This window comes from Cydia fagiglandana, chromosome 13, assembly GCF_963556715.1.
Source record: "Cydia fagiglandana chromosome 13, ilCydFagi1.1, whole genome shotgun sequence".
NCBI classification, from domain to species: Eukaryota; Metazoa; Arthropoda; class Insecta; order Lepidoptera; family Tortricidae; genus Cydia; species Cydia fagiglandana.
The window spans coordinates 19,319,853-19,338,954 of NC_085944.1; the positions used below are offsets into that span (position 1 = coordinate 19,319,853).

The window sequence follows — 19,102 nt, forward strand, 5'->3', positions numbered from 1 at the left end:
CGTGATAATTAGTGATAAACATATGAGGTTCCTAGTACCTAGCGACTTTCATATTGATGGTCACTGTGACAGTTACCACGACTCCCATATCAATGTTAAACTGACATATTCGCTAACGTCAGCGTAACTTACTTCCTATATATCTGGCTCGCGGGTCTCTATTGTTTCCCAAAAAGTTTTAAGTCACAATGTATTGTTTGTCCGCATTTTCGTTAGTTATTATAATAAAAGGGTCTAGCCGTGTTTGTATGGGGCATCGGCCCCAGAAGCCAAATTGATTGCCGTTTTGCCAATTTATTAGGCCAGATGTAAGATGCTATTTCACCAAAGAAATAACCCTAAAATGCTGCAGGTTTTTGAGAAAACCTAACCTAACCTAACCTAACCTAACCTAACCTAACATAACCCACTTTTCTAGTAGCATTTCTTTTCTGTAAGGGTCGCAGTTCAAACCTAACCTAACCCACTTTTCTAGTAGCAATTCGTTTCTGTAAGGGTCGCAGTTCAAACCTAACCTAACCCACATAACTGATAGCAGTACAAACCTAAACTACTTTTCTAGTAGCATTTCAGTATGCTACTAGAAAAGTAGGTTAGGTTAGGTAGGTATGCGGTGCGGGGTACGGGGGGTTGAGCGGGAGGGGCTAGTAATTTTGGCAGCATTTTACTTTATTTGGTAATATTTATACATTTTTTGGTAATCATAGTGGTTTATTTTGGTGAAAATATCGCATTAATTTGGTCTTCAAGATTTGGTGATAATTAAGAGCCCTTCAACGTGCACACTAGCGCCACAGCTAAATAATCGTGATTATTTAAATTTAACGACAGGTATTTAAAAAAGGAGGCCGCTACGTACTGTATTGTGTATTTAAATACCTTTTGAATACATCAAACTAGTTTTTATGTTGCTGGTTTCGTCGATCTAGGAACTTAAAACAAAAACGGCCGTTTTAACTTTGGACGCATAGATTGACAAATCCAGCAACATAAAAACTAGTTTGATGTATTCAAAAGGTACTTAAATACACAATACAGTACGTAGCGGCCCCCCTTTTTTCAATATCTTTCGTTAAATTTAAATAATCACGATTATTTAGCTGTGGCGCTAGTGTGCAAGTTGAAGGGCTCTTAATGATTTTTGGTAATCATTCAATATATTAGGTATTCGAATACAATTTGAAGTGCAGTCGTAATTAAAACGGTAGTACTTTTGTAATTTTAGGCCTTATTTTTTTGGTGTTCAGTAATTTTTTTTGGTAAGCATGATTTTTTTATTTAGGGTACCAAAGTATTTTTTGGTGGTCATTATATTTGTAGCCTATATTTATCTATATTTTCACCTTTAAGTTGGGGTTTATTAACAGTGATCCTTGTACTATAAAATATTTATTACTCCATTATATTTCAACCTCGAGATAATTGCCAAAGCACAAGGTGACTTTCTATTAGCGTTAAAATACCCCAAATAAATACAGACGTCGACTATAAGCTTCTAAGTCTTGTTAGCCTTTTAGCACTAGTAGGCTGTTTGTGTTTAGGAGGTTAATAATTAAATGTTGTTTTATTTTAGTATCTATAAACTGAAAATAGTAAATAAATATAGAAAAACCGTCAAGTGCGAGAGGGACTAGCGCCTCAAAGGGGCTATCACTCATTTTCTGTAGGGCCGCCCTCCATTTATTTATTGTTAATAACTGATTTTTTCCTTGTTTTTTTTTCTTAATTGTAAGAATAGCATATTTCTTCCAATAAAATTACATATATAAAAAAAAATAAAAGGAATTAACGATTTACCCTATAAACCTTAATTACCCATCATAATTTAGGCCAAAAAGTAAAGCCCTGTGTATTTTTTAAAGGAATGTCCAGCGACAAAAGTACATGGCCATTCTATGAATGAATATCGATAATTATGTCAATGCAATTTTGCACCTCGGTATACCGTTATACCCGGTAACAAAACGAGTAAACATTTGTACCTATTCTTAATTATTTAGGTACAAAGTATTTATAGTAATTCACAGTCAGATAAATTTAATATTCCCTTTGAATTATTGAACAAAAGAGACGATGTAGATATTTTCATTACCGAAAACCACAAAAACCAAAAGCCCGTATTAATATTTAAAATAATATTTTTGGCATAACTACGTTTAAATCGTTCTGCGGTTTTGTCTGCACAAAAAGTTGGTGATTCAAACGAAGCTTAAATATTGTTTAAAATACATTATATGGGAGGTACTTATTTTGTTTTATGGTCCGGCAATCGAGGCAGTTCTAATAACCACTGAATTATTCTCCTCTTCTACCTAGCGTTATCCCGGCCTTTGCCAGGGTCCGCTTTCCTACTTGCTTTCTTCCACTTTGCGCGATCCTGGGCGTCGTCCCGTGTGAGCCCGTTCACGCTCATATCTGCTTTCACGACATCGCTTTTTTGGTCTGCCGCGGGGTCGGGGGCCGTCAAGGGCTAGGTTAAGGCATATGTTTCCTACGTAGTCAGCTGGCCTGCGGCAAACGTGGCCGAACCACCGGAGGCGATATTCTTGGAGCTTCTCCGCTACGTCACGGACTGCGAGGCTGCCACGGATGTACTCGTTACGGACCACCACTGAATTATTATTACTATAAATAAGCCATACCAAACAATGAAATTATCGCAATTTGAATAATTTATTTATTACAATACAATACAATAATTTATTCATAAAACCAATACAATTTTATACGTCATATTATTCGGTACATTACTATTCTATATTTATAATACATTATTTTACATAATACATTTCATTATTAAAATTAAGCAAGAAGTGCATTCATTATTATAAATTCACCTATTCGAAGAATTCATTCAATGAATAGTAGGCAGCAGAGACTAGGTATTTTTTAAGTTTGAGTACGAATGTGTTATTGCTATTCGCAGTTTTTATGTCTTCAGAGACTCGGTTGTAGATTTTCGGGCCAATTGTGTGCAGACATTTTCTAGATTTAGCTAGCCGTGTGCGTGGTGGACGGAGTTCGTGGCGGTGCCTAAAGTTGTATTTAGGTTCCTCACCATTAGACTGGAACTGTTCGAAATTAAACCTTACCTGTTTGGCTACCTCTAGGATATAAAGGCAGGGTAGTGTTAGGACTTTGTTACTGGTGAACAGTTCTTTGGCTGGGTGGTCCCATTTGACACCAGCGACTACACGAATTGCACGCTTCTGTAGTTTAAATACCCTTTCGCGCTCCGCGGCGTCACCCCATAGGTCTATTCCATACGTTAATAACGAGTGGAAATAGCCAAAGTAAGCTTTCTTGACATTGTCGGGGTGCAGACTTTGGCGCAACCTTGTGAGCGCGAAGCAAGCGGCAGCGAGGCGGTCACACAGAGAATCGATATGTGGTCCCCATGTTAGACCGGAGTCGAATGTAAGGCCTAAATATTTTACCTGGTCAACTTGTGGGACTAGCATTCCATTACAAGTGATGTTTAGGTTGTGCTCTCTAGTTCCTCTCAGGCCAAAATGGACAATATTAGTTTTATCTATATTGAGGGACATACCGTTTGCCGTGAACCACGCCGCGACTTGCTGCATCACTCTGCCCAGTTTTAATATTAGCTGTTCCTGGTTCTCAGCTGCAACAATCACACAGCCGTCGTCGGCAAAAAGGACGAACTCCGCTTCATTTGATGCTTCTGAGAAGTCATTCATAAGAATGAGAAACAGGTTATTTCCCATTATGGAGCCTTGGGGTACGGCACAATTTCCCAGGTCGAGCAGTTCTGATCGTTCACCCTTAACCGACGTTAGTTGTTTACGACCCTGGAGAAAAGATGCGATCATGTGGTGTAGTTTACCTGTTACACCATAGTGGTCCAGTTTTGCTAGGAGGAGCGGGTGATGCACGAGCTCGAAGGCACGGGAGAGGTCACAGAATATGGCCGCAACCTGTCGTTTTGCCTCTATGTGACTTAATACTTTTAGATGAACGTCTCGGGCTGCATCGATGGTAGAACGGCCTGGCTGGTAAGCATATTGTTGTTTATTCAATAGGTTGTTTTTATTAAAGTGCGACATGAGAACATCACTTAGAACGCGTTCGAAAATTTTAGAAAACGTAGGAATTAGAGATATGGGTCTAAAATGTTTGAGTTTGTCCATTTCACCCTTACCTTTATAGATTGGCTGAACTTTTACATTTTTTAAGGTGGTGGGATAGACTCCACAGTTTAAACAGTTATTAAATAGGTCGCACAATATACTATAAAGGAATTGCGGCGCTATATCTAAGAATTTTGTATTCATGTCATTGATATCTTGAGAACATTTTCGTTTGATTTTTTGTGCTACTTTAATCACCTGTTGGAGCGAAAACGGTTCGGTGTCGATAATGTGTGCATGTCTGATTATATACTTACTTAGATAAGCCAGTGCAGTAGGGATGTTAGTGTGCGTAATGACACTCTTATTGGCGTTTACATAGAACCGGTTTAGTTCCGTGGCCGTCGCAGCCGCGCGGTGCTCGTCTGTCCGGCCAGCTGATTTACTAATTAAAATGTCTAGTGCATCATGTTTCCTATCACACTTACCGGTCTCTGAAGCAATTATTCGCCATGAAGTCTGGCATATATTTTTACTGTTAGTGATTGCTTTGTTTACATAGTCCCTACGTGCCTTACTTAGTTCGTTTAAGAAGTTATTCTCAATTAATATTAAGTCATTATAATTACAGTTGTGACTAGATGTCGGGTCAGATAACATTTGTATTTTATTGCATCCATGGTTGTTACATTGGTGTTACATAGTTATAGTGAGTTTCACATGGACCCTGGTAGGGCACAGCAACAGTCTTAAAACTAAATTATGCTAGGCATTCGACAGTATATTTATATAATAATTATAAAATTAGGTCTTTTAACAATGGTGAAGAGATTGTAATTTAAAATTTTATAGCAATTAATGTCTAGGAAATATAATTTATAATTAAAATTAACATTGAAATTGTAGGGTAAGTATATAATATTAATTTATTTAATAGTCATGTCAAGAATAAGTAATTTTATGTCACACAATGTTTAATAATAAGTAGGTAAAAAAATAAATGATTTAAAAATAATAAAATGAGTAATAATAAAAACTAATAATAATCACAACCTGTACCATGCAACCAAACCGTTCGTAACGCCGCCGCCGCGCCGTGAGCGCTTACATACGGGTTTAGGTCACCAGATTCACGCTCCGCTTCTATGGGCACGATTCTGATTTTTAAATAGACATGTATTAGATATCTTTTAGACATCACCAAGATACGATAACGATATGTTTAAGATGTAACCTATTAAATTTGACATTTGCGCGACTCTTGAACGATTTCCACACCATATGACTTAGAGAACCAATTCACTGCTGCTGCGCTGCAAAAGAGAACTACGGCTTCAGGAAATGAATTAGAGACTCATAAGATATGAAATAGTAAAGATATGTGACGTTCCACTGCAAAAGGTACCTTATGGCGGCTGGCGATGGCGCCGCGATTCGGGAAATGAATTAAAAATTCACTAGATATGAAATAGTGAAGATATGTGACGTTCAACGGAAAAAGTACCTTATGGCGGCCGGCGTTTACGTCGCATAGCACCGCATAATTTTGGAGCGGCGTTAATAATAGCGTAAGCGCCATCCGCCATAAGGTACCTTTTTTTGATCTTATTAAGATAAGATAAGATAAGATAAGATAATCGTTTATTTGATAAAACACGAGTTATAAATAAGATGTCAATATATACAAATTCAGTTCTTTCCATGTCTGGCTGGAATTTCAGCATTCAAATATTTATTACAAAATTGAATTACAAATATTAAATAAGCAGTACAGAATAATGTTGAAGAGAAAAAAATGTCAATGTGTATCAATGTCAAATTACTAAACTAAATTATCTAAATATTGTTAATTATAAATAGTTGTATTAAGCAAGTATATGAGAAGGGCTCTAGAAAGCGACAAAATTTTACAATAGTTATTTATACATTATTTTTCACCACGCCAGCTCAGAAAGGCTTACTTTGCACTTCAAAAACTGACAGCAAAGTTGCCTTTTATTCACATGTGAGGCAAAGTAATCAAATGCAAATTTTGAGTTGTTTTCTTATGTTTGCTGGTAGAATTCACTTTTAAATGATGATTTTGGATAATAAATATTGGATAACATTCATTTGGATTTGATTTGTTTTGATTTTGTTTAATATTTTACATTTAATATTTGCTTCGGGTTGGTGTGGTGAAAAATGTTGTGTTTCACTCGGGGGCAAATTTTGTTTAACCCTCGTGCTTTGAAACCCTCGCAACGCTCAAAATTCCATTTTTCGAACCACTCGCTACGCTCGTGGTTCAATTTTGGAATCTTTCGCTTGCTCGGGTATCAATATTAGCACGAGCGGTTAAACAACAACTTTGCCCCCTTGTAAAACAAATAACTATTTTCGTTTTCAATGAAGAAGGAATTTCGAGAAAAGTTAGTTCATTAACAATTTGCCTAACTTGTTTAAAAAATAGCTTTAAGATAAATTTCTACAAGTATTACATTTGTTGACATATTTTAAATACACCATATTTTTTTTTATTTTTTAATGAATATTTAATACCTTTAAAATTATATTTAATATTACGTATGTAATCGCTTTTCCACGCCGCGCGCGTTTCCCGAAAATGAGGCGCGGAGGGCTGTGTTCAGCGCTGAAAAAGAAGTAGAAATAATGGAGATACAGTTCTGCAAGTATGTAATGTTTGATTGGAAATATCCTCCTTTTTTATAATATTAAGTTTGGTTTCTTAAATATTAATAATTTTTGAGATATTTGGGAAATAAGACAAATCTACTTTTTTCTCCCTTTTTTTGTTAATAACTTTTGTAATTTTTTGTGTACACGCTTCGAATACATTTTTCTAGACATCATTACGAATCTAATGACACGTATTTTTAGGAGTATTATCTATATTTTTCACCGTTTTCCGTACCTCGAACAGACTATATGGTTTGTTATCAAAACAACTTAAACTCACGTTCAGTTGAATGATAAATGATAACAAATTGTTACATTTTCATTTCGGTTGTTAAAGCATTACGGACATTGCGGAGTGCGATTCATATTGAACATATTTTTACTGTTTTTATTTTACTAGGTACTTAAAAAATAAAGCTATAGGAGCTGGTTTATATTTAAAACGGTCAAAATTATATTTTAGTCCAGCAATGTACCGTAAATTGTCAAATAGCAGTTATTAATATTAATAGTTACCTACCTTCTAACAGCAAAGGTACATGTTCGCAGAATAAATTATAACAATTTAATCATCTCATCATCACCATCTCAGCCATAAGACGTCCACTGCTGAACATAGGCCTCCCCCTTGGACCTCCATTAGTACCGGTTGGAAGCGACCCGCATCCACCGTCTTCCAGCGGCCTTAACAAGATCGTCCGTCCATCTTGTGGGTATACGTCCTACGCTGCGCTTGCGAGTCCGTGCTCTCCACCCGAGCACCTTTCGACCCAAATTAATTAATTTTACGCAGAATTTCGTCCACTCAGACGATTAAAACTGCTCGCGGCCGGATCAGCGGTTATTCCCATTGTTAGCGAACGATGCATTCGCGAATAAAATAAATATGGCCGACGAGCTGCGAAACGAGAGGGATTTATCGAAACCGCAAATTACACAGGAAATGATGCGCTGATTAATTTTTAAGTCTGACCACAGATTAACTTTATACTATTAAACATTTCGTTATTATTCCAATACATTTGAAACGTTAGCAGGCACTATGTAATCACTAATCAAATCAAACTAAAACTAAGCAATACAATCTGTTATTGTATTTTTCTTCATGGTGCAATAATACTTAATGCATTGTGCAATATGGGGCGTAAGTGTAAGTTGAATATTGCAAACGATTTAATAGACTCGACTTTGCAATATTATTACGTCCCGAGTTACACACAATGTTTTTCATCACACTTGCGATACACAAAATAAGTATAAAGACAAAAAAACTGTTAATTATGGCACTAGAAACTTCATAACTTCCTAGGGAGAACGCTTTTTCTATAACTCCCGCTAAACGTGCGTGCAATTCCACATTTACTGAGCGAATGTGATGAAATGTGTATTTACTTACTTACTAAGCATTAAATTATGCCAAGCCAAATTTCACAATGGCGGTCAATAACGCGCAGCCCGCTGCAGGGGATCATCGAGGGCACGACTTCTGGTCGAAGGGTGTCGTGTTTCGGAGGTTCCGGGGCAAACTGCTGAATCCGACACGAGAGCAGCCGATTCAATGGAGCCAAGCCGTTTTGTCGCATAAATAGTGTTTAGTTTTAAGTTTATAAAATATGTATGAATGTTAGTCTGTACAGTATTTATAATATGGGCCTTGTTGCCTGATTTATATTTTAAATACATAAGTAAATAAATAAAATAATACCTCCTAACAATATGGACAGCTGTTTTTCTTTCTTATTGAAACGCACTAGCGGCTATTCTGTTCGGCTTTGTGTTGACTGTTAACGCTTTTAGATTAGCGTACCCTTTAGGAAATTTCGGTTTAATTTAAAGTATTTTTACATTCAGTATAATTTCATTTTTAAGTAGAATAGGTACTAAACGATTTTTTTCTGGGTAAATCTGAATGCAAAGTAATCAGTATAAAAAACTTTTAAAATGTTGACTGGGTTTCAAAGTTGTGTTACACGCTGAGAAATCAACTCTCCCGCACTTGCTCACTCACAGCACTCCTGTCATGTAAGAGCGACAGAGATAGACGATTATCCAATTAAAGGTTATTCACGGTAATTACGGTTTTAACTTATTTTGATACGACATTAAAGGTCGCTTACGCTAATTGGTGAATACGAAATGAAGCGAAAGTCGTGCGTGAGATACGCGCCAATCACAAAGACGATTGTCAAGGTTGTGTCAAAACCAGAACCGCTGGCGTAAACATTCGATAGCGTGACGAGCATTTCTTAATACCGAAATCGCACAATTTGACAGATGGATTTACTCGAGTTTGAAGTTAAGCGACTCAATTTTTGGAGGCATAATTCAATGATTAATTTTAGTTAGACTTGATTTGTGATTATATAGTTGCTGCTAACGTTTCAAATGTATTGGAATAATAATATTATTACGAAATGTTCATAATATTCGCGTTTGCATTTCCGTTATGTCTATTTTTGTATGGGATTTTGCACATCGCGCCAAACGCCACGTTTTGGAAACTCATATCATAATCCTATACAAAATGGCATTTAGCGCAAACGCGTACGTCACGTCATGCTATCGAATGAAATTTAAACTAGGGGTGTACCCCTAGTGTTATGGGTTTGACCTGTAGGTCAAACCCATTACAAAATGTGAAATCTAAATCGGCCCCCAGAGCTCCATCCTGGGATATATATTCCTTTCATCGATCATGCCAAGTAATTTATAAGGAACATAAGAAAACTATTTTTAGTAACACGTGCAAGGGCGCGCGAAGCGGATTCGTGGGATAATGGCGGATTACAAGCAAGAGGAATGTCAAGGATTTAATCTCGGAATACGGATTAGGAAAAGTTGTGCCGGAAATTAAGTTATCGGTAAAAGCTTTTGTTTCAGTTGGCTTTATCATTTATGGACAGTTTAATGATTAAATTAAAAAGTAATAATTTCATTATCATCAGATTATGGCCACAGGGTTGTTTTAGTAGGAACTCGAGTCCTTTGGGCCTGAATTTGAAGAATTTAGCTCGTTTTTACGAGACTCTGCGCTTAAAAAACTTTTGAGTCTTTGTAGTCCCGAGTCGAATCCTGTGTTAAGTGTTTTTAAGAGCACTTCAAAAGCACCTCCTTTTTATTAACTTGCAGTGTACTCACCTATCTATCTTTGTATTTTTGTACGAGTGATACGAGTCAAATCTTGGAAGTTAAATTTGACTCACTGCCCGACTTCCAATGAAGATAAAAATTTTCATAGTTACCTACATACATACTCGTATGTAAGTCGGGTACCAATGCAATATTATGATACCATCGAGCTGACCTGGTGATAAAGACAGGAGGTGGGCACAGGAACTCCGCGGTAAAACAACGCAACCTAATAATTGTGTTTGGGGTTTTTAGAACTTTCTCGATGAGTATTAGTTGAAAAAAAGTACAGTCAGCGATAAAAGCTTGTACCAAAATTATTTTTTTCCAAAAACTTATTACTACATACATTATAAGTATGTGGATTTCAGGACACAAACTTACAGAATATTGCTAAACTTTGAAAACATCGTCTAAATGCCCGTAAATCACACTTGGACGCAATCACGGCTTACTCAATTAGCCTTAACCTACTCTTAGTAATAGACTTCTTTCTCGTATTTTCTCTTTTTCTGGCGCCATTTTCCAATCGCCGGGAGTGAATCGAAACACGCTACGATTTTACATTTGTATTTCAGCGAGGCATTTACTAATTGCCACGACTCTTTTCATACATTTTGACGGCAATTAAACCGCAGACATTTGTTTTGAGACTTTTGAAAATTACCCGTGTGTATTAATGTTTAGAAATAAAATAAAAACCGGGCAAGTGCGAGTCGGACTCGCGCACGAAGGGTTCCGTACCATAATGCAAAAAAAAAAACAACAAAAAGCAAAAAAAAAACGGTCACCCATCCAAGTACTGACCACTCTCGACGTTGCCTAACTTTGGTCAAATACAGGTTTGTTGTATGGGAGCCCCATTTAAATCTTTATTTTATTCTGTTTTTAGTATTTGTTGTTATAGCGGCAACAGAAATACATCATCTGTGAAAATTCCAACTGTCTAGCTATCACGGTTCGTGAGATACAGCCTGGTGACAGACGGACGGACGGACGGACGGACAGCGAAGTCTTAGTAATAGGGTCCCGTTTTACCCTTTGTGTACGGAACCCTAAAAAAGGTGGAAACATTTCACTGTATCTGGCGGGAATCAAAATTGCGACTCCGAGATACCAGCCCGCAATTCTACCAACAAAACTACCGAGCTGCGTCAGTTAAGGTGATGACATTCGGATGCCAACTGCAGCGGCATTACTGTTGCGGTGTCGTTGTTGCTGCCGCTGAATCTGGCAATTTCTTTGATAAAATGAGTAAGGTTGACCGCGGGTACTGCCGCGATTATAATATTATAATATTCCATCACTAATTTTATCAAGGAAAGACACAGCGACGGCAATAACGATGCCGCAACAGTAATGCTACAGTTGATATCCGGACATCACATTTATGCTACTGTAAAAGTGGGGCATTATCTAATATGAAAAGGGACCTTATTGTCGATGGCGCTTACGCCGCATTTATGTTGGAGTTAATCATCGCGTAAGCGCCATTAGAGAATGCTCCCGGTACTGAGTTTGTATGGCGAGAACCGGGAATTCCCGGTTCCGGTAGTGTATTTGTAAAGAAAACCAGTAGATACCGGGAGCACTCCCTAAGCGCCGTCGACGATAAGGGCCTTTTCATAGATAACGTCACAAATGTTAGCCTAATTTTGGGCATACAGCAATGGAATGCGGCCAACATCTTTGGTCCGCAAGGATATTTTTAGATATTTTCTGGTTTCTAATTTAGGTTGTATATATTCCGTTTAAGTTTGGTTTATACGATTTGGGTTATAAACACTTACCGAACGTTACGTATGTGATTTAATATTAAACCTTGTGAAAGTGCAGTGAATATGCCACGCTGGCTGCAGTATACGGTTACCTATTAGGAGCAGAGCCCCCATTACGTACACGTCAGCTTCGACTACCAAAACAGCAGACAATGGAGTTTACAAAACATATTTGAACTAAGTCAACAATAAGGGATAAAACAGAAAATGATAAAATAAGACATTAATAAGTGCAATCAAACTCCAAAATGTTTATGATTTTTACAAACATGTCATAATAATCAAGACTAAAATCTATCTAACCCAACCGAAGAATTGGTTGGAAGTTTAGAAGACATAAAAAAACGCACCATTATTTAAATTTTCCGTCATCCTAAAGTGTTGCAGTGTAACTTATACATCCTTTCATAAAATAAATTGTGTAAGTGACACGTAATATCATTTTACGGGCCTTCAGTAGCCTATTTCAGGATTTCTAAAGAAATAAATTGGGTGGAATAAATAGCCTTAAACCTTTTTTATGGCATTTTTGGCGTGTATACGTTACACGAATTACGCTGTTAAAATCAGTTTTATGTAAGAATATATCTTTTTTATAACACAGATGAGTTTTTATCAAAATGGATTCCGTTGCTTAACACACGTGAACATAATTATTTTTTTAAAGTTGAGTTATAGGTTGATTAATGGTAACATTCCATTTCTAACCGCAGCTGCACTCCCGGTACTGAACGCGTCGCTATCATTGTCAATTTCCATAGTAAAATTGACAGTAGTGCAGCTGCGGTTAGAAATGGAATGTTACCATAAAGGTGACAATGGTGACATATGTATTTACCACGGTGACAGATGCGACAATTGTCGACGTAACTGTTATTGACGTCACAGGCCTCCATAGGCGACAGTAGGTGACCGCTTACCATCGGAGGGGCCACCAACATTTTAATAAAAATACTCCATTATATCGCCAATAAATAAGTACCTACTTATTTTGCGAAGCTAATGACAATAAAATTGTCACGAAATTCCGGCAGGGAACTCATTTCCTGTCAAGAATTACCAGATATTCTTTTAAATCTTGTGACAATTTTCATCATCAGCATCATAAACTACGCAAGAGAAATACCTGTTTTTTGCCGATAAGTATAATAAGGTTTTGTGAAATAATACAATGACGGTGACAAATTTTACTAGGTATCTCTAGTTTACTTCTCGATAGCTTTCTCTGACCCTAACTGATTCTATAAAACAAAGATATCCAATATATTGACATTTTTTGACCCCGCGAAATTCATAAATTATAAAACGGAAAAACATTCGTTATCCGTGTAATTTTACGCAGCTTCTTTACGATGAATCCAATGAAGTTAGAGGCGTGTTTATGGCGGAGAAAATAAGATATTCATAAGAAATTGCTTTTCTTGTGAATTCAAAGATACGCTACGCTATGCAGCATAGCGTAGGAATAACATTAGAGGCTGGACTCGGAAAAGTTTTCTTATAATTTATATATGTGTTCGCGCCCGTAGAATAATTTCATAGAAGAAGTTTAATCATGTTTGATGTTAGATGGCGCTGAACTGAGCGAAGCAATTTTTACATCGCGCTAATAATATTTTTGTTGAGTTTGGGTTGCCATAATGTTATTCCATTCCCATTTGTGGCAGAGTAGAGCGTGTCCTTTCTCTGTGAGAAATACTAGGTATTCTATAGTTTGCGGTATTAGTGGGTACCCGTGGTAGGTACGGTCAAGTAAGTTGATTTAAATAACTTGTCGTACTTTTGTCACGGTGACAGTATGAGGTCACTAGCGACTTTGATATTGATAGTCACGGTAAGAAGGTACGATTATGGTACTGAAAACAAAATTTTTACTGTATTAGGTACAAATTTGTTGCTTTACAAGTCAATGACACTGTATTTGAATACTTATTATCTGTTTCCCAAACTTTCTCCAAACTTTCGCCAATGCGTACCAATCTTAAACAACAATATACTCAAGAATATTTTAGCCCCGTGTTTTGACGTCCTGTTCCATTGAAGTGGAAAATTAATCAAGCAAAAGCATCGAATAAGCTGTGAGTAAGCATTAGATCCATTCATGCATAATTATTTAGGATTTTTTTATACCCCGTCGGTGGCAAACAAGCATACAGGCTACTTGGTGATATAAGGTTGGAAATGTAGGAATATTTCCAATAATATTAATAATGTTATCCTTTCAACTGTTACTGCCATGCCCTTTCGTTGAAAATCATAATTTGGTTAACATATTAACGCGCTCATTCATCAATATAGCGACAACCAGAACGAATGTTAATCTATATTAATTTCATCAGATAATGTCGTGACGTGAATTGATTTACGGCCCCAAAAGATTGGATTACCGGCCAACTATTCTAATTAATGGCCGGAAAAGTCGAGCTCGAAGTTTACCTTTATTTAATTTTGTAGTAAAGGTAATAAACAATTGTTTAAATATTAAAACTGCTCATCAGGAAAATTTAAATAACAAGTTAAATGTTAATTCACTCCAATAGAAGATTTTTTTTCCTCTTCGAACTGAACTAGTCCCAAAATTATAGTTTAGTTCCGTTGTCACAAACTTAAAGTGAACTTCTCTAGTTTCACTCCATCCAATTTAAGCTACAGCAGCAGAGGTCCCCTGGCACCATTAAACATGGGACCTTTTCAGGGGTCTCATTCCATTTCCGATAGCTTTCGGAGCAAAACACAAAAAGTTTTTTGTAGCGGCTATTTTGTTTAGTTGGTAAGCTTCGTTCGTAGCTGTCGGTATTTATTTTGTAATAAGAGAAGGAGTCTAAACTTTAGTTTCTTTTGCTAAACATAATTCAAAAAAATATTCTGCATGTATAGGTTTCATGGGCTCTTTTACAATTATTAAATACAACCTAAATAACATGACTGATCTTGTTATTTATGTGACTCGAGCAGGGAAAAGGTGTATAAATAGTGAAATACCTTAAGTGTGATACTATAAGAACAAACACGTCTGTCTATTCTTTATAGCTACCTATTTTTATACATATTGAGGTTACGCTGAGACTTAGATAATTTATCTACCTGGATAAGGAAGACAAATACGTTGTGTTTAAATAACCCAGCAAACAAAACTCTAATATCCAGAAACTAAGCAGAAACAATAACTAAATTATATAAGTTGTAAAGCGAACGTTGGCTAACAGTTGTACAGAAGGCTATTGTTGAAGGAAATTGCATTTTAAATACAGCGGGGGTGTAATTCGGTTTCAAGTCAACACTTAGGGGTGGGCCGAGATAGATCTAAGAATAAGCAAAGGTAAGATACAAAAATAAAAGATAAGATAGCTTATTAAATAACACATTAATACTCGTGTCGGAAGTATAAAATGATACTATAGTTTGATGGTTCTTCTTCAAACGATATTTTAGATACAATAAGGATGACTTAGGGATAAGCCGAGACGGTTCTAAGAATACTTTTTACTAGGGATGTACCGACTTGATCAGAAAGCCGACTATCTGGCCATATTTGTAATCAGCGATTAAGCATCACAATTATATACGACAAGCGAACAAGGCCGATTAGTCGGCTTATTATTTAATAAAATTGTATTAGTTCAGGACAGTAATACAGGACATAAACTACTTACTTAGATTTAATTAAGACTTTTAAGTTTTGTCATTTTTGTTTTCAGTGTTTCTTTTAGTCAATTTTTACTTTGATGTAGAAAATAAGAATGCAAGCAGTATTTCCTACTCCCTCTACCCCCTCTCTAGTGTCCGTAGCGCGACCTCTCGCTTGAAAACTCTCGGGATAGGAGGAAATAGTTCGCAAATGTTAAACGTGCCGATTTGAATCCCATTGTTGTTTACTTCGCAAGTTTAATTTCTTTCCTCTTCAACATTATACTGAGTAAATACACTTGAGAGCAATGAAAACTGGTCTATCTGTATGGATATTAGAATATAAAGTGAACGGTTTTAGTAAATTGCTCTTGATTTTTGAACACAAATAAAATTGATAGCCAGAAAGTCTGGACTCACTGACTATTGTAGAAATTTTGAGTTGTGTAACAATTAAAAGAGTGATAACTATGAATGAAGATAGGGTTACAAAATGGTTGTCATTTAATAATATGCCACCAAAAAAACTGTAAAAATGACAATTTTGGTTTTAAAATTTTCTTTGAGTTTTTCCATTGTTATTTATCTTTTTTTGTATAAAAATAGCTAAACATACACCTAACTAAAGGGCACCTAATAATAATAATAGTTTGTATAAGTTTAAAAAATATATGATTAGTGGATGATTTTAGGTATATACTCGTACCATTATTACTTATATACATTTTCCATACACTATATTTTATGATTTTACTGACCAAATTATAAATAACCAATAAATTTTTCTCGGCATACAAATTTATTCCCCCAAAGGGTTCACCAGCGTAAGCAATACCTACAGAATCCCTTAATAAGCAGAAACTAACGGCGGTAAAGTGGTTGACCACACGTTTTGCGGAACGGGCAGGGCGAGTCCTGGAGGCCTATTCGAACTTGTAAATACAACTTGATTTGTTATTTATATGAGTTAGATTACTAGTTCCGTTCCGTTCCGTAGAGCAAGCGTAATAGTATAAAATATGTAGCAAGATAAAAACGAAATAAAATAAACATTATATTAGTATTTGATAAGATAACGACTATCACAAATACAGTTCATTTTATTTTCTATGCCATAGAGTCTATGGTAACTTAAATTTATCAAGGGCACCACTCGCACGCGGTTTTCGATCCTTTGACGACTTTTTGGCGAACCGCGAGTTCTCAGTTCGGGGCGAACTACTAGTATTATGTATTTCACTAGATTTTCCTATTAAATTCAACATGTGTCATCAGCCCTAATAACCGTTTTGTTCCGCTTGTTTCAGGAGGGCGAGCGACAGCGTCCGCGATGAACAATTCGCTACTCATACAACGACTGAATGAATCTAACAGTAAGTGCATATTTATATTTTTATTATCTTCTTACCCCCCTATCCAACCAACTTTATGAGACTAATTTAGTTAAATTATGCTTTATCCCTTTCTTACAAATACATAAGTCAAAATGACAGATAAAGTCAAACGATTATTAGCTAATTGAGGTTTGTAGCGCGTTTATGAATAAGGGCCATAAGGGGGTAAAATTTTTCTCTTATTATTCACAAACCCGCCGACAATAACTGCTCCCATACAATCGACGTTACGTTTTCATTTTTAAACCACTCTCTGAAATAACATGGACAGGAACATTCACGAAACATATAATTAGGTTTGCTTCTAGTTTTGCTAAAATTCAAAGCAATAAGCAACAATAAGCAATAAGCAGCAATGCGGGGTTGCGTAATGCATCGCAGCCATAATGTGTTTTGTAGTGTTTAGTTTTAAAATATATTTTTATAATATGCTAGTTTTAAGGTATTTATGTATGGGCCACTAGTTTTCTTCTTTCCCCTGCCCTTATCCCACGTTATGTGGGGTCGGCACAACATGTTTTCCTCTTCCATTCTCCTCTGTCTTTCCTTTCGTGTCCTCAGTACTCACTCCTTTCTTTCTCATATCCTCTTTCACACAATCCATCCATCGTTGTTTGGGTCTACCATACGCTCTCCGTCCATCAACATTCATCCCTAACATTCTTTTGCCTATATGGCATTCATCCCTCCTCATTACATGCCCATAGGATGATAACCTAGCACTCCTCATTTTCTACGTTACTGGAGCTACTTTCAAACTATGGCCACTATGTCGCCATATGTATGGTCGTTATGTATGGGCCACTAGTTTCCTGAAATAAAGATTTTCATTTCATTTCAATAAGAAAATCAAATTAGAATATAATTTACAAGTAAATTAGGTCTTATCACTAAAAAAACGATGTTTTTAGGCAACTTACTTAGGTGCTTAGACGTATTTCAAATATTACTTTATATTACAAAAATTACTAAAATTTGTATTCAATGTGCGACCGGCCTTATAGTTATTGAACAACTGTCAAAACACACAACTAATCATCTATTCTGTACTAATCATCACTGAAACTTGACCCGAACCCTCAGTAAACGTAATTAACGAAAGTCCAACTAAACTAACATAAGTTCTTTAGTTGGAGATCTATTTAAACCAAAATAACTGCAGTCTTCGACAACCTTAGGCTATTATCCGAAGGTCGACTATCGTTTGATCCAGGACTTTGTTTCTCTTGCTAAACCTTCCCAATAACCTAAAGGTCGTATGTCGCAGGATTTTGCAATGATTATAAGACGTTTCGGTGACACGAAGAGAGTAATAGTATGCAGATTGATTCTGCAAAAGGATAACAGATTTTAATAACATCGTTGGGCAATATAGATAAGCTGGAGGGAGAATGTGTTCGATTATTGAATATTTAGGTACCTACCTACATAATATTATTATGTTACTTTTATACAACAATGTCCATGTCTTTTATTTGCGTTATAAAAGGATGTTTTTAGACATGTACATAATGTTTGTCAACCGGTCTGGCCTAGTGGGTAGTGACCCTGCCTGCGAAGCCGATGGTCCTGGGTTCGAATTCCGGTAAGGACATTTATTTGTGTAATGAGCACAAATATTTGTTCCTGAGTCATGGGTGTTTTCTATGTTTATAAGTATAAGTTTATTATAATTTATCGTTGTTTGAGTACCTACCCACAACACAAAAGCCTTCTTGAGCTTACCGTGTGACTTAAGTCAATTTGTGTAAGAATGTTCTTATAAAATTAATTTATTTAATGCGCAAAATGTATGACTTAAGCGTTACAGCGTAAACAGAGTGTAGAACTCTGTATTAGTCTACCAACACTAATACCGTGTAGACCTAACCCCGAGGCCCCGTTGAAACTTGGAATGGCTAGACTGAGAGCTAACTCGTGCTCGGCACAATGGCATTTCAGCACGTCTTCAACAAGCGAGCTACTTAAACACTGCATATTTGAGAGACTTCGCTGGATTTTTCGTCGCTTAGTGTATCATTTGATATTCCACGCTAGCTTTATGGTGGAGGAAAAAAAAGCGATATTCTGCATATAAATTGCAAAAAAAATCACGGAACGTCACAATTTCGGCAGTGATGCGAGTATGACCTGGACAGAGAACTAGACCAAGTAAATTCAACCCTAGCGAGGGGGTAATGCCGCAACATAGTGTAGCTACTGTCGTCGCGATTCGGGAAATGAATTAGAGTTTCAATAGATATTAAATAATAAAGATTTGTGACGTTCCACGGCAAAAGGTACCTTAAGGCGGCTGGCGCTTAACGATATTATTAACGCCGCTCATTGGAGCGGCGTTAATTATAGATTCACTAGATTTGAAATAGTAAAGATATGTGACGTTCCAAGGCAAAAGGTACCATTG

The 19,102-nt window shown here is 36.5% G+C and overlaps 1 protein-coding gene across 1 annotated transcript in view; it reads left to right on the top strand.

Annotated features, from left to right (window-relative positions):
* Positions 1-19,102, top strand: part of LOC134670401 (5-hydroxytryptamine receptor) — a 181,365-nt gene that overhangs the window by 115,750 nt on the left and 46,513 nt on the right. Inside the window, exon 2 of the mRNA XM_063528242.1 lies at positions 16,612-16,677. Coding sequence (XP_063384312.1) covers positions 16,635-16,677 — 43 coding nt within the window. The 5' untranslated portion in view covers positions 16,612-16,634. The remainder of the gene's footprint in view (positions 1-16,611; positions 16,678-19,102) is intronic.